Genomic DNA, 15,292 nt, shown 5'->3' with positions numbered 1-15,292 from the left:
TTTTTTCTTCTGCTTTTCGAATCAATTACCTTTAAGCAATACCATATTCAGTAATATTCTGTACTGATCGACACCATAAAATAAATTAATGAATTTAAAAAATCCCCTGTGCCCCTTGGTTTCTGTGGCTGTTGGCTTCTCGGATATTTATAACGAGCCCCTCATTCCCCTTCCCTTCTTTGCTTAATATATATATATATATATATATATATATATATATATATATATATATATATATATAGCGAAGTACACGCTTCGTTAAAGGAAACATATTTGTCCGACTCGACGTTTCGATCGGAAGACCGATCTTCTTCAGGAGTGATCTTCTTCATTACTCCTGAAGAAAACGGTCTCCCGATCGAAACGTCGAGTCGGATAAATACGTTTCCTTTAACGAAGCGTCAAGTAGTTTATGCCCTCGCAACATATATATATATATATATATCATAATCGATTTCGCCAGAAAGTGAAACAACATAACAGGATTTAATTCACGTAGTTTCGGCTGGAGGACGAGCGTTTTTCTAGTCTCAATATGTATATATAAAACACCGGCGGCATGGTTGTTTTCTTGCCATTTTTAATTTATTGTCGTTAAGTGACAGATCAATAACAGTATTATCCTTCACCATCGCAGATCAACGGCGCTAATTAAAAAAAAACATATAGGAACACTCCCTGTGCACCTTGGTTTCTTTGGCTATTGGCTTCCTAACGATGCCACGGGCTATCAGAATTTTTTAAAATGAAGAAAAAATATTGAGAAACGAATCAAGCTTGAGCTCCACCTTTAATTCCTTCAAATATATCTGAAATCACAAACTCTGCCGAAAAGCCTGTTTGTATCTTTAACGCCTTCAATGAGCAAGCTTTGGGAATCCCATCACCTAGCATGGAGCACAGAACTATTTAAGGCATCCATAAACCTTTAAAAAAACATTTGAGCACTTTGAACAAACGTCCACAACACTAAAACTGAGGGAGAGGAGGGCGCGTGACAACGTAACACTGTCAACATCCGAGACAAATCATCTTGAGGTCTTCAAGGTAAGCTGAAGTACGCAAATCAATAAGCTAACGGATAAGGGCGGATTACGACAGCGAGTAAGGAAGGTGCTTACGCCAAGAAATGCCTTTGCGGGGCGCTCTACCTGCTCCCGAAAATACAAAAAAGAATCATCCAGTGCGACCTACTGTTTCAGGTATTGGCGCACTCACAGAACTGACCTGAGATTAAATCAAATATATATATATATATATATATATATATATATATATACACACACACACACACACACCTGCGAGCATGCTCATCTATGTCATGCAGCAGCTCGTTTGATTGTGAAAGGCAGCTCGGAAAAAGCAACAAGGGTCCCACCACAATCCACAGTTTATCGGAGCATCCCTTGGCCACTGCGCCAGTGATCTATGAGTAGAGGGAACGACAAATTTTACATATGGAGACTAAACCTTTATCGCTATCCGAAGGACTGCTATTCATGAACATTGGGTCTGACCACTAGAACCGAAGTGAAAACCGAACTGCTACCGCACCTAAATCACCTTCGGCCTAACAACGCAAATCACCATATTTTTTTTCCATGGAAACCAAAAAGTTACATAAATGTTGTGGCCATTTGGCTCTTTCGCAGCGTTTAAGGGGACAGGGTAGGCCCTATACCTCCCATGTATTTTAGCCTGTGTTTGTGACCCGTTTTCTCAGGATCTGTTAAGGTTAGAACGATCATATTGGTACCGTTGAAATTAGCTCTTCAAGTTCTCTTTACTGAACCAGAAGTATTTTGTAGTAAAAAGAGGCTTTTTTTGTTCTTGTTTTTAGTGAACCTACTCATTTTTCAGGCAAAAATGGCCAATGAATAGCTTGTGAAACAAAATCCCTTGAACTAATTTTTATAATTCTGGTTCAGTAAATTTCCCTCTACGCTTCAATGATTTTGACAAAAAATGATGTTTCTAGCTGCTGCGGTTACAGAGGAAAAGGGGCAACCGTTACGAAAATTGACATTTCGAGATAAACAGCTTTGAAGTAATTAAAAGCACTTTATTCCAACCCAGCAAGCTATAAATGCTTGCGGATTTATCAGACCAATCACCACTAGCCTCGTAACCACCTCCAGAGTCAATATTTTTCTTCTTCGTTTGCTGCCTTGTTTTTCGGGCCTCTTTTGTAACCAGCTGTGCAGCCCTGTATGCGAAGTACAGTCGTGGCTCCCAGCAGCTGCACCTTTTCCTATGCATCGTAAGGCATGCACAATCTTCGCGTTGACTTCATAGAGGTCTGACGTCTTTTTGACGTCTGGAATTGATGTGAAGAAGAGCACCTTAGGCAGTTGAGAGAGTAAGTGGAAGCAACGCCAGCTCTTCGTGCTGCGTTTTCGAGCTGCTGCAAGGCCCCACTGCGCACTTTACACGCACAGCTTTCACGATAGCACACGACAGCATGTCAGTGTCAATCAGAGCACGGCCACGGTCACAAAAACTTGCGTTTAGGCTATTCATTTGTGCTGCCGAGTGCGACAGCTTTGAAGAAGACGGGCACGCCACGGCCGCTGTGTCAAGCGTCGGAATGCGTTGCGAGGACTTGGTGCCATGAGGAACGAAGTTATGACGATTCCCGTGAAAGCGCCGCTTTTGAAATAACTTCTTCGTCTTTGTCATATCATGAACGATTAGAATGTAGCCTCAAAGCAATAAAAAACCGATTTTGACCGTGAAAGCAAATGGAAAGAGAAGGAAAATAACGCGCGTCGCGAGATATGCCGGCAGCGTCTGAGAATTGTTTTGGCTAAAAACGCAACGCTCGGTATTTATTGCTGTTTCCAGGCGAGCAATACCTATTCTGCTAAACGTGGAGAAAACAGGCGTTTTTTTTAATTTTTTTTTCAACCTAGAAGACGTACAGATCTCTCATAGGTGTGAAAGGAGGCGTGGTCGGTCACCACCTCGGTTTTGGAAAAGGTCCATTTTCGGGGTAAATAATTCGTGCACACGAAAGTGGCCCATTGGGAATTGTGGAGGAAAGATTGGGAATTTCAAATATCAAAAAACAAAAAACCAATTTTTTTTCAAATATTTGCCTACCCTGTTCCCTTAAGGACGCGCCCGAGGCATCCACCCGGTGGGCGGTGTTCTGTTGGGGGTGAGCGCACCCGCCTGCACTCAAACGACGGCGACCTTATTGCGCATGCAGGACAGGTCCCAGGAAGGCAGCGCGTAAAAATTCCACATTACCCCTCCCGCGCTAGATAAGCCACAAGCAAATGGCAGTAGGGACTTTTTCGGCCGGAGCGTTTCAGCAGTGTTGGAGAAACGTTTCACCTGAAGGCGTATTACTGCGTCAGTGAAGGAAACTTTGCGCAAGCTACGCTCAATCGTGCCTGTTTTTCCGTTTGCTAGGCTAGGCGAGTACGTCTCACCGCCTCGCTGTTGCGGCAGGCTGGCTAGTGGCTCGGGTGCCTTTTTGAGCTGCATTCTTGCGTTTGCAAACTGCTTGCCTTGCCTTCGCTTACTCTTGTTTCTTCTTTACCCAACCGCAGGTTGACGGTGTTTTCCCGATACACAAGACTTGAATTCTTATTTTGTTGCCTTTTAAATTAAAACAGTGTTGTTACTGTAGTACCGGTGGTTCGTCGCACGGAGTGCGGCTCACGAGCCCCCCCATTCCCCCGCGCCTGCCCCCCTCAGCGAAGGCTGAGGTCTTCAATGTAATATAATACTTTCCTGGAATAAATGGGATGTATTGGAATTACCTTGTGTGTGGAGTAGTTCGTAATGTAAGTTTATTCCTATTGCAAAAGTGACCGCAGCGGCGGCTCAGTGGTTATGGCGCCTGGCTGCTGACCTGTAAGACGCAGGTTTGGTCCCGGTCAGTGGGGTCCCATTTCTATGGAGAAGAAATTCTAGAGGCCCATGGGCAGTTCGATAACAGCGCACGTTAACAAACACCACGCTGTCAAATTTTCAGAGCCCTTGACAATGGCGCCCCTTATAGAGCGAGGCTCTTTGGAACGTTGAACCCGGATAAAACAAAGCTTCTCTACAGTAATGTTGTCATGTATGCTAAGTGGCGAAAAATAATTGCCTATCCGTTGCTGGGTACATAGCCCCCTAAGCGTCTAAAAAGGATCTCAAGATTAGGCAGGTTTCTTGTTAGACCCCACAAAGCTTCCACAGGAAATTGACGTTTCTAATACAACAAAAACGTATTTTTTGTGGTGTGAAATAATATCTAAAGCACCTTTAATTCAGCATCCTTGTCTTGTGGTCAGTTCCATCAAACATGAATAGCTGAGGCTAACGTACAGAAAATCAAAACTGAGCATCTTTACAGGAGCGCATAAAGCGATCCCGTGGTCGTTCCCTGCCTGCAGTGGGTTAAAGAAACGTTTTAAGGCAAATAAGGTTAACATTTTCGATCGAACTAATGGTTTATTTTTAAGACGTTACGGGCGCATGAAGATGACTAGAAATTGAAAGACAGCTTCTGTAACAGAATTTAAGAAGCTATTCGATCGGACTTTCTTGTCGCGCTCTCTCGATAACAACTGGTGGAAAAACACGGCGATCAGCGAAGAAAAGGTCAAATATTTCTTTTGAGCCACAAAGACCTATATCCATGCTACTTTAGGCAGATGTTTCTGTTGCCACGGCGTGAGAGCATGAGCGTTTTTCGAACGTGTCTACAGGTGTAGGAAGATTCATGGTGACAGCAACGCCAACGTCGTGAAGAGAGTTAAAATATTAAGCTAGCGGTACTTTCCGGTTTAAAAGTTCAAAATTGACGTCACCAAAGAAACAGAAAACGGAACGTCAAGTTTAGTCCTGCACAGCTCCTTGATAATTAACCACCTGTAAGAAAAAGGCAGCCGACTTCCTGAGCTGTACGCACTGCTTCAATGACGGCGAAAATTCGCGCTGCTTTATCTTCAACCTTTCTCCCTACTTTGCGAGATATTTTAGAGATTGCCGCCTGCGTAAAGAAGCTGCCAACGGGTTTGCTCTTTAATTTAATTGAAGATTTCTTTAAACGAGTATATTCCCATGCTGGAGCAGTACACTCGATTCTTTGTTACTTTCGAAGCAAGGAGGAGCGCCGGCGGAGAGACATACTGCCCAATATGCGTCTTTCATTATCTGCGCATCTTCCAAGGGTGCGACAGCCTTTGCCGGCAAACAATAGAATATCTCCACGGCTTGCAATAAATATTGAGAACTTCAGTGCAGTGGCATGTGTTAGTTGTGCTGATTCACGTGCTTAACCGCAGTAAAGATCCATACTTCTGAGTCAAGGCTCTGTCTGTCCTTCTTTCGTCCTGCGCAATTGTCGCTGCGTAGGAACTAATTTAATAATAATTTATTTTCTTCTGTGTGCTAAACGCATTCTGTCACTGTCTTTGTCTTATATAGTGTTTCAGTTTTATTTATTGCATTTTTGCAAGCATAAATGCACAGTTCAGGGGAACGATATCAGCTTTCTCAACAAAATGTGTGCCTCGAACGTTGCAGTACCGTTGTTTCGTGGGAAACTCCACAATTAGTATTCAAACAGAAAGATGCATATTCAATTGCATCAGCCGCGCTCACACACAAAAAGAATGAGGCACAGCGGAAATGGTCCGGTTCTGCTCATATAGCAAAGCTAGTGGAACTGCTTATATTTTTAATTTTAGATACAATGCATTTTCTAACATACGCAGAGATTCCCGTAACCTATTTACTGGCATAATGACTACGCTTTCATTCCCTAAAAAGGTATTGAAAAGTTTAGTGGTATGTTCTTAATGCGGACGATATATTCTGGAAACTTTTCTGGTAAAACAGGTTAACAAGGTAGTCTTCTTGAATAAGCACTTCTTCGTGGACGCTTCTGCTAAAAAAAACAAAGAAGCTGTACAGCGAGGATGTCGTGCTAGAGAATGTGGCCAAGAATTTCTGTCTTAAATTCGCGCGTACATCTCGCGTAGAGGTTAACAACACTATCTAAAAACAGTACAAGTCATAATACTCAGCACAAACGCCAAACCGCAACACGTCACAACTCTCCTTCGTGGTCAGACAGCGATACGGGACACACGAAGGAAAGACACGCAACATAAGCGCTGGCTTGCAAGTTATTTTTAATTGAGAGAAACAGTCTTGATAAGATTAGCTTTCCAGATAAAACACAGCGAACACCAAGCGTGCAAAACAGGAAAAAGTGCTGCTACTGCTAAAAAAAACCGGCGAAATATACACATTACATCAGTGTGGTGTGAATAAGTGTTATTTATGGATCACTAATGTGAGCGTTAAACAGGGAAACGTAATTTAAATATGAATGGATGCTAATATTTTACGTGTTAGCTGGTCGCTGTGTCTGCCGAGGATGGCAGTGTTAGAAAAAAAGGAGGTCATGTGCCTTTCCTCCAAACACTATCCTTGCCTTCAGATTAACGGCCAGAGGGGCGAGTTGGTGCATGATTAAATGTACGACGGCGGCGCAAACGGACACTAACAAGAAAGGGACACCACATGGTATAGTTGGTAGTGTGCGCATGTGGTGCCCCTTTCTTGTTAGTATCCTTGTTGCGCCGCCATTCATTTCACTATCCTTGTCACTGAGTCGAAAATACAAACATTTTGCGACCGGCCATGGTTTCTTTGTTTCTAGGAACCGATTCGGAGCAATCTTATCGGCCTGTTTTCCCATATGTTCACACGGGGTTGTTTTGACATTCGGCAGATGTGCCTCTGTGGTATCATGAGTTGATTTGGGATTTCAAATCAAGGATCTTCTAGCATTCATTATTATCATCTGCAGACTGCACGCCAAAAGGAAGGGGTGTGCTTATTGCTCTAGTAAAATAAAAATTCTCCTTTTGGACTTCAAACGTCGGTGGTGCGTTCATTACTCAACTAAATCCGGTGAGGACATTAATTCCTTCGTCATATCTGCGGCATAGCTAGTGCGAAAGAGGGAAAAAAACCTAAAAGCGGCCATATCCTCCTTTTACTGCACTAAAGAGGTCGGGTGCTCATTAGAAAATTGAAAATCCGTCAACGTTTTAAAATCATATTGTGATAAGCTTAGTTTTTCAGTGGGAGACCTGCTAATGTAGCATTAACACTTATGCAATACACAACAAAAATCAAAAAAGGTGTCTGACCAAGTTGCTATGAACATCAAGAGCACAGGAGCTTCCATTTGAGCGGCATAAAACTGTCCGCCCGTAGGTCACTGAAAAGACCCATAGCCCCATATCCTGCAATGTCAAAAATACATGTAACGCATTCTCAACCAGAAAGAGTGGCTTTTCACAAATAGTAAACAATATCACCAAGCTCTTTACATCTACTGCACAAAAAAGCGCAGGATAAGCCCTGGATTCCCACGTTTTCTTTTTCTCCATTTTTGCCACTGCCCTGCACAGAATGTTTAGGGCCTCACCAGGACGCGGCAATTGCTATGTAGAGTACAACATGCTACGCGATTATTTGTTGTGTTTGGGCAGATTTAAAAATTGCGCAAAAAGCATGTGCACACACCAAAATAGGGCCCTTGACGAGGCCAACCTCAATATTTATGATCGCATTGTTGCGTTGATGTCAAACGTTTCTGAGGAATCCACGACTATTTTATAATTTCTTCTGAGTTTATTCCTTAAAATCCTTACAGAGAATTGTCTTCACTCGCCGCGAGCTGACTCTGTGGGTTGTTGTTATGGCAATTTTTTTTATGCATCAGTGTGGTGACTGTACACATCATGTTGAAATTCGCTAGCAGCTTAGCCATTTCAATCTAGACGTCCTACTATTGTAGTCTTTATGATTGGCAATTTCTAATTTCTTTAAATAGCTTATTAACATCTTCTAAGGCTCCATAATCAGACTTTCTATATTTTGCTCATTGCGTGTATCCATAAATGTGATATTGACATTTTCCTGTTGCTGTGAATATTGCGTAAAGCAAAGGCGGGTATGAATATATCCGCGATTAAAGTCGATGTGCCACGCAACACCACCTTGGATTCCGCGTAGTGTGTCACATATACTTGCTACTCCACTATAATCCACTCCAGTTTTTGTTAAAGAGGATGTCGTTGCGCTTGCAAAAGGAGCAAAGTTTCCGGCAAAGCTATCGGCCTACTTTAGAAGCGCGGACATCCAGATCGACAATGAAAGATTGTATGTGCACGTCAGCTAGCTACTTTGTGAAAACATCGGAATCGGAGACAACTCCAAAGAAACGACTGACATACGCCATGTTGTAATCAGCTAGGTCTACGGTTGCGGGCGAGAGCGTGTCGACATCTTCGTGCATGCCTGAAGATGTATACGAAATTGTGCAGTCTAATTCTTGGACACAGGACTACATCATTTTAGGCGGCCCCATGGGTCCCGGAGATGAGCACGCCAGAACAAGGAATGGTGGTCAGCCGCGACTCTGAAATGGTGGCCGGAGAAGTAAGACCAAAAATCTGTTCCAGCCCACATTACCGCGAGGCACTCCATTTCGGACGTAGAATATTAGGTTTGGCGCAGGACAAAACGTGATTTGCATAAGCAATCACTTGTTCCATGCCCTCTTGGTAATAAACAAGGAGAGCAAATCTGATGTGGCTGGAGTAGGTGTGGATCTCGGTGACAGCGTGCTGATCAACGTCAGCAGGAACAGGGCTTGTGTGCACTTGTCTGCGTAGCTCCCTGAAAGCCTACTGTTGTTCTGCAGTCCACTTGAACTGTGTATCGTGATGCGTTAAACGGGTCAGGAGTTTGGCCGTCTAGTAGAAGCCGGAAAGAAAGAGAGTTGGAAAGAATGAGAGATAACCGAGGAGGCGAGTGGTCGTCGTTGGGGATTAAACAAGAAATTCGGAATAGTTGGTGCTGGGACACTGCCTGCAACATATTAAATAGCGCGAATAAAACAACGGGCAGAGGCAAACAGATGGCACATACGCTGGTACTTCTAGAAAATAGCCAACAAAAGGACGCCATCCAGAGAGGAGCACACACACACACACGAGGCTGTGTGTGTGTGCTCCTCTCTGGATTTTGCAGCCGCTTCCAGCAACCTTCGAAAAACGACCTTTTTTTTGTAACGCAGAGATGTTTCGTTCGCTTTAGGTCAATTATAAATCCGACTAAACTTTAACAAACTGGATTAATTAACGCATTGGAAAACAAGAAAGCAGTACGCAGAGAATTGCTCACTACTACTGCTCTTTGAGGCGTCTCGCAGTAGTTACATGCTACTGCTTTCGAGGGTGCGCGTCCAGTTCCGTTCTGCTTCTCCTTGGGTAAATCTTTCTTTTTTCGCAGGGGTAGAGGCAGCAGAAAGGGAGGAATGAGCCCATTGTGAAAAGGAACCTTTCCTACCAGAGAGCAGGAAGCACGCCGCGCCGTTCGGGAGAGGGCATCCTCCTCTCAACCTCGGCGTGAATGTCCGCGGTCTGTTTTTTTTCCTGTCTGCATTCCAAGGTTGACCGTACCATGCGACTTCCTCTATTGTCGACTGTCGCGTTCTTTGAACAAGCCAATCTAAGCCAAGCACGTTTGGCTGGCGGTGGACGGTGGTTCATTTTGGCCGTTGTGGTCCACGCCGGCGTACGCCAGCCATTGCGCCACTTTCGTCGTTCCAGTCTTCGTTCCACGCGCAACCAGAGTAACCCTCAACTGTTTTTGCCGACAACGTTTACGCCGACAACGTTTCACCGCAGCTCCTGTAGTGGCCCGAGTGGCTCTTCTTCCTGCCGGGTGTGCGGTGCCCGACACAACATCGGCCCTGGCGGTACGTCTCTCGAAGCGCTCGCCTCCCTCCCCATGCCTCTGCCGCGGTTCTCCTTCTCTCTTCTCGACATGTTCTCAACGCACTCATCTGCTTCGTCGGATTTTGTCCGTGCTGTGCTCCGCGCGCACCTTAGCGTGCCAGCTCGAGCTTCTGCCTGCTTCAGCCATCGTCGCCTGGATTATCGCCGTGCTGTATTGTTTTCAGGAGGGACCTTTGGCGTGCGCGCCTTTCGCGCTCCTTTCGATTTCACGCGCACCTTAGTGCGCCCGTTTTCATAATCTAGGTTGCTCATCGGCTGCTGCATGTGCTTGGCTACATCTGCTTTGCGCTCACTTGGATACACTGCTTGCTCGTTTTTTTTGGTAGCGTCGCACACTCGGTGCAACCTATCATGTACCGCATCAAGGCAGTACGTGATCAAAGAGTTGGCGTTGACTGGCGGCCTGGTGCAGAGCGCGTGTGAATCGTTTACGTTATAATGACGACGTGGTAAATTAACTCTTATATCGTTCGCATTCGAACCTCCGTGTATTGGTGTCGCTGCACTAGCGGGGAGGCTTGCATTCCAAATGCATTAAAGGCTGTATTCGTAAAAGGAATGACGAGAGGCTGCATGACTAGCATTGCTTATTTCATTGTTTGCTCAGAGAAAGCGTTTGTTGTAAGTGAGCAGTAGCCGCTATTTTTCATTGTTAAGTAGCAACATCAGCCAGCATGCATTATCATTTTTACACTTGAATGACTGAAAGAGTATCACAGCATTGCCTTCATTTTTTTTCTTGTTGTTTGCACAGCATGAATTGTTGTGCCTAGAGATTGCGCTTTTGCATGCGTTTTGCATTTTCGCGAGCAAATTTTAGGCAAGAAGTTTCAAAGGCACCGTGTATTGACCTGAAGTGCTCGCTATTAATGTAGCAGTATTTGCCGTGCTGAATATTATCACGTTGTAGTGACGGCGGTCCAGTGGTCAGGAAGACACCAACCAGTCTTGGAAACGAAGCTCTTTATTTGGGCTGACTTGCGCCCGCAAAAGAACTGACTCACTCGGCGGCGGCGTAAGCAACAAGCGTGCTCGTCGGTCGTCGAACTACGAATGCCCGCCGCTCGCGGCATCGCTCAATAGACCGATCCCACCGGCTAGTTTCACGGCGCCACCGCTGCCGCGGTGCATGCTGGTAGATGTAGTCATCCGGTCGCTCCAGCCGCACTGTTTGTGTATGCGTCGCGCGTCTGGACGATTAAAAATTCCGTGTGGAGCTATCCTGCAATTGGAGGATTCACCTGTTGCGTTCCTGGGTGCTACAACAACAGTGCAAGGAACAAAGGCCTCGGATTTTATGTCTTTCCTAAAGACCAAAAACTCCGACAGACGTGGCTTCAGCGGATAAACAGGGCCGGACAGACTGGCAGGTAAGACAGCTTTTTACGACGTATAAAGCCTTTTTCCAAGTAAATTGTGCACCTTCTTGTATCGGAATGAAACACGAGTAGTTGAAAATTTCAAACAGTATAATGTTTGGGCACCTGTACCTTCGTATGCCTATTCCGGAATGGACCAACCATCGTTAGCGCGCTGCACGGCGATGTTTCTTGCTCTAGGTCCCGCGTTTCTCTGCTTCATTATCATTGCGTGCTTTTATTACAGGTAGAAATATTTGAGATCTGAACGGGGGTTCCGTTGTTTCATTTACACCACTGGTAGGAAACACGCATGCATGCATAAGGAGAAGGTAAGCTGACTGACGAGTTTACAGCGGCGACACAAATAAGTGCGAACTGCGCTGTGTCGACGCGCTCCGCCGTTCGCCTTTCTTTTCATGGTGCTTCTAGATGTACAGTAAAAAAGGGGGTACCGTCGTCCATGACTTTATCGTGAACGACTCCAGAGTCGTCTGTTCTTATCATGCGCCGTGGTACAAGCGCGGTACAAGAAACGCGAACGGCGGAGTGGGTGAAGGCAGTACTCCTTGATTTTTTTATCGCATGGCGCAGCCAGGCGTTACATTTGCTAGCGACGTAATATGCTCGCTTCACGGGACCCTTGGCAACAGCTTAGCAGGGACATCATGGCCCAAGTTCAGGTGAACTTTTACGGATTATCCCAAGGTCTAGCGGTATCTCTAAACTTCGCCTTTACTTCCGCGATGTTGTAAGCTGGCATAAGCACGCGACCGATTTCATTGCAACTATTGAGTTAAGTGTCTGCAACAGCTGTAGATTATATGAATTTGTGGTTTTGTAAAAAAAAAGAAAATTAAATGCGCCATATTGGCACCATCCTGATGTTCTTGAACAATATGTACTTTTAATCTAGAGAAAGTGTGACTGTAGTAGCGCAGGGAAGGCATACAGCTTGAGCATACCAAAATGCATAAAGTACAGTGCAGTAGCCCTGGCCGTGCTTTGCAGTATCATAGTTGTAATGCTGAAACTCTCTCTACCCAGGTTCTCAAAGTTTGTGCCGACCACGGGACACAGAGTATGCAGTGCCCACTTCGAAGGGGGCAAAAAGACGTATATGATCCGTGTTCCCACAATTTTCCCCCTGAGACAGCAAAAGGTGTAGAAGAGGCGACTGCTGACAAGAACTCAGGTAAAATAAGCACAATGAGGAAAGAAAAACAGCATGTCATGCTTACGTATACTTCATTTCTTAGAGGGGATACTTAGTAAATTTGAACTCATGGGAAGCAAAAAAAAAAATGTGTGTGCAAAGCATCACTTACAGCCGCATTGCAAACATTACAAGATTTCTTAGGTTACTAAAACACATTGGTTTCTTATGCTTTATTTTCACCTTCCAGTCTGAAGTTCCCAGCACCTCAACTGTGCCTACCGAACAACGCAGACAGGAAGTCTCCGCCTTTGCCAGCAGCAGCTATGACAGCGACAATTCAGAGCCTGAAGCGGAGATACTCCTGGACCACTCGTACAGCAGCCAAAAATTATGTTATGATGAGCTAGTCAAGGAAGTTTCCGAACAAAAGCACATTGTGACAGATCTTTTGGAGCAAGCTGAAACAGCAAATGCACAAGTGGCAGAGCTAAAGCGTCAGCTGGAACGAAGTCGGCTTGATCACGCCGAAACAAAAAAGTTGTATGACCGTCTTCAGCAGAAGAACAGGTGCTTGAGACTCGAGCTGTCATCCATGCAGAAAAAAGTAAAAACTTGCAAGGCTGAAGCTGCTCAGAACATGGAAAACACGTATGAAAGGCTTGTGAAAGATGAGAAAAAGCTTCGCTATTACACAGGCTTCACGTCCAGTGAGCGTTTGGGGACTTTTTGGTCATTTTTAGAGCCAGATGCGAAACGTCTTCAGTTCTGGCAGATGAAAGAAACCAGCAGTGAGGACAGAAAGTTCACCCTGCCTTTGAATACCCAGCTTGTGCTTGTCCTGATGCGGCTGCGGCTTGGTCTTGATGGCCTTGATCTTGCATACAGGTAGGCTGTCAATATTTAAAGCTTGAAACATTTTTATTTGGCACTTAGAGCCATTTATACTTAAGTTTTGTTTGGTCAATAAGTGTGACTAAGAAATTTTCCCCATCTGTTTATGAGGAAATTTGCTGCGAAACATTTTGTATGAATTCACTGTGCAGAGTAAACAGGAAAATCCGACCAGCCTTTTTGATTTATGCGATTACTTTGGTGCATCTTGATTCACAATGCAGAACCCAATATGATTGTCACTCTTGCTTACATTCACATACACAGTATGTGTGTAGGATGCTCTGAAAAATGTAACCAAAATGTACAGCTTGACATGTTTTATCAGAAGGACAGCTTCAGTATATGCAGTTACTCCTCATACAGTAGTACCTCATTATAAAGACATTTTGATTCTTGAGTAACAATGCCCAAAAAGTTAACCACCTTACATTCTTAAAACACATTGTGATGAACAGCTGTTCAGTGCATGATGACCATAGTTGCTTATGCTCTGTAAAACTACCAGCTGAATGCCTTAGAGCGTAGTGTTGTACAGTGTATTCCAAATTACAATTTTCAGCTAAAAGTTAATCATCCGTGTTGTTTAACATCATGCAACCTGAATTTTAATAACGCAGGGGCTACCCGGCCAGTGAGCACCATGGGTAATGTGTTAGATCTCCACAATACGATGTCGATCTTTTAGGAAAACATTTTGTCCCTGTAGATTCTAGCAGTCCATGAGATGCGCGATGACTTCAAGGGACCATGATGCTCCTTTTAAACACACATTAATATTCCAGGAAATATTTGTACATATCAGTGGATAGTCACGTTGACAGGGGGGCCACATCATACTCGTATGTGTGCCAGCAATAAATTAAAGAAACGACCATTAACAATTGCTACTTTTGTTAGCGATTACTTCCATTGATTGCCGCATCAAATTCAGGAGCTAAGCTAAGGGTACACGCTACATTCCTACACATCCTTTGTTATATTGCCTGCCTCTGCTACTAAAGTTGTTTAAGCACCGGTGTTATGAAATCTTTGAACTAGCTGCAACAGTAGTTTCCTCTTCTCACTTAATTTGTTGTCTAGCAGCTGCAAATTACTGAAGTGCACATTTTGATAAATGATGTTTTATTAACAGGTTTGGCGTGTCGAAAACCACCGTCTCAAGGATCTGGGCAACATGGTTGGATTTTTTGGACAATAGGCTTTGCCAGGTATGTCAGCATCACTTCTTTTTTCCTTATGATGTTCCTTATTGTGCCTTTTCTCTTCTGTCTCTTCAATCGTCTTGATGAATCACAACGTCCACAGGGGGCCTTGCAGTATTGCAGTAAAACGGGTACTATATATGTATGTATAGATTACAAATATAGCTTCTTTCATACCTCATTCTAGGTCCCAACCTGGATGCCACCAGAGCTATGCGACAAGTACAGGCCAAAACCATTCAGCGACAAAGGCTACAGTACTGTTGACGGCATACTCGACTGCACAGAAATTTTCATCGAAACGCCATCGTCCTTCCGAGTCCAAAGTGAAACGTACTCCACGTATAAAAAACATAATACTGCAAAGGGATTAGTTGTGTGCCGCCCCAATGGATTTGTAACATTTGTGCCAGATCTGGCTCCCGGGAGAGTGTCTGACAAAGCACTTACAAATTCTTCCGGGGTGCTGGAGAGGTTTGCACCAGGGCGAAGTTTGATGGCTGACAGGGGATTCACGATTGAAGAAGAGTGCAAGCAGCGGTTCCTGCACCTCAACATACCACCATTCCTGGAAGGACGGCCTCAGCTCTCGGAAGAAGATGAAAATGAGGCACGACGGATTGCTAGTGTGAGGATACACGTGGAAAGGGTGATCAGGATGATCAAGACATACAAAATACTCTCCCAAGTGTTCCCAAACAGCATGTCTGGACAACTGAACAAAGTGTGGCACATTTGTGCACTCTTGACTAACTTCGCTGGTGAACCATTGCTGTGAGCAGATGCGAATTCTCAGTGTTTGCTGTTTGATCTGATTTATGGAGATTAATGTCCCAGAGCAGCTCAGGCTAT

The 15,292-nt window shown here is 44.5% G+C and overlaps 1 protein-coding gene across 1 annotated transcript; it reads left to right on the top strand.

Annotated features, from left to right (window-relative positions):
* Nucleotides 1-12,823: 12,823 nt before the first annotated feature.
* LOC149333646 (uncharacterized) lies at nucleotides 12,824-15,218 on the top strand. The gene is made up of 3 exons (XM_089556096.1): nucleotides 12,824-13,229; nucleotides 14,371-14,446; nucleotides 14,628-15,218. The coding sequence occupies exons 1-3, from the start codon at nucleotides 12,937-12,939 to the stop codon at nucleotides 15,216-15,218; spliced, it is 960 nt and encodes a 319-aa protein (XP_089412222.1). The 5' UTR covers nucleotides 12,824-12,936.
* Nucleotides 15,219-15,292: the final 74 nt, after the last annotated feature.

This window comes from Amblyomma mixtum, chromosome 8, assembly GCF_055824585.1.
Source record: "Amblyomma mixtum isolate Tamu chromosome 8, ASM5582458v1, whole genome shotgun sequence".
NCBI lineage: Eukaryota > Metazoa > Arthropoda > Arachnida > Ixodida > Ixodidae > Amblyomma > Amblyomma mixtum.
Note: the sequence above shows the minus strand (reverse complement) of the source record. Positions and strands in the feature narration are given on the sequence as shown.

What these genes read in the sequence shown, in the direction of transcription:
- LOC149333646 (XM_089556096.1), top strand. Translation starts at nt 12,937, where the DNA reads ATGCAGAAAAAAGTAAAAACTTGCAAGGCTGAAGCTGCTCAGAACATG. An exon ending in GGCCTTGATCTTGCATACAG is followed by an intron (nt 13,230 to 14,370) that starts GTAGGCTGTCAA and finishes TTTTATTAACAG; the next exon opens with GTTTGGCGTGTCGAAAACCA. An exon ending in TGGACAATAGGCTTTGCCAG is followed by an intron (nt 14,447 to 14,627) that starts GTATGTCAGCAT and finishes ACCTCATTCTAG; the next exon opens with GTCCCAACCTGGATGCCACC.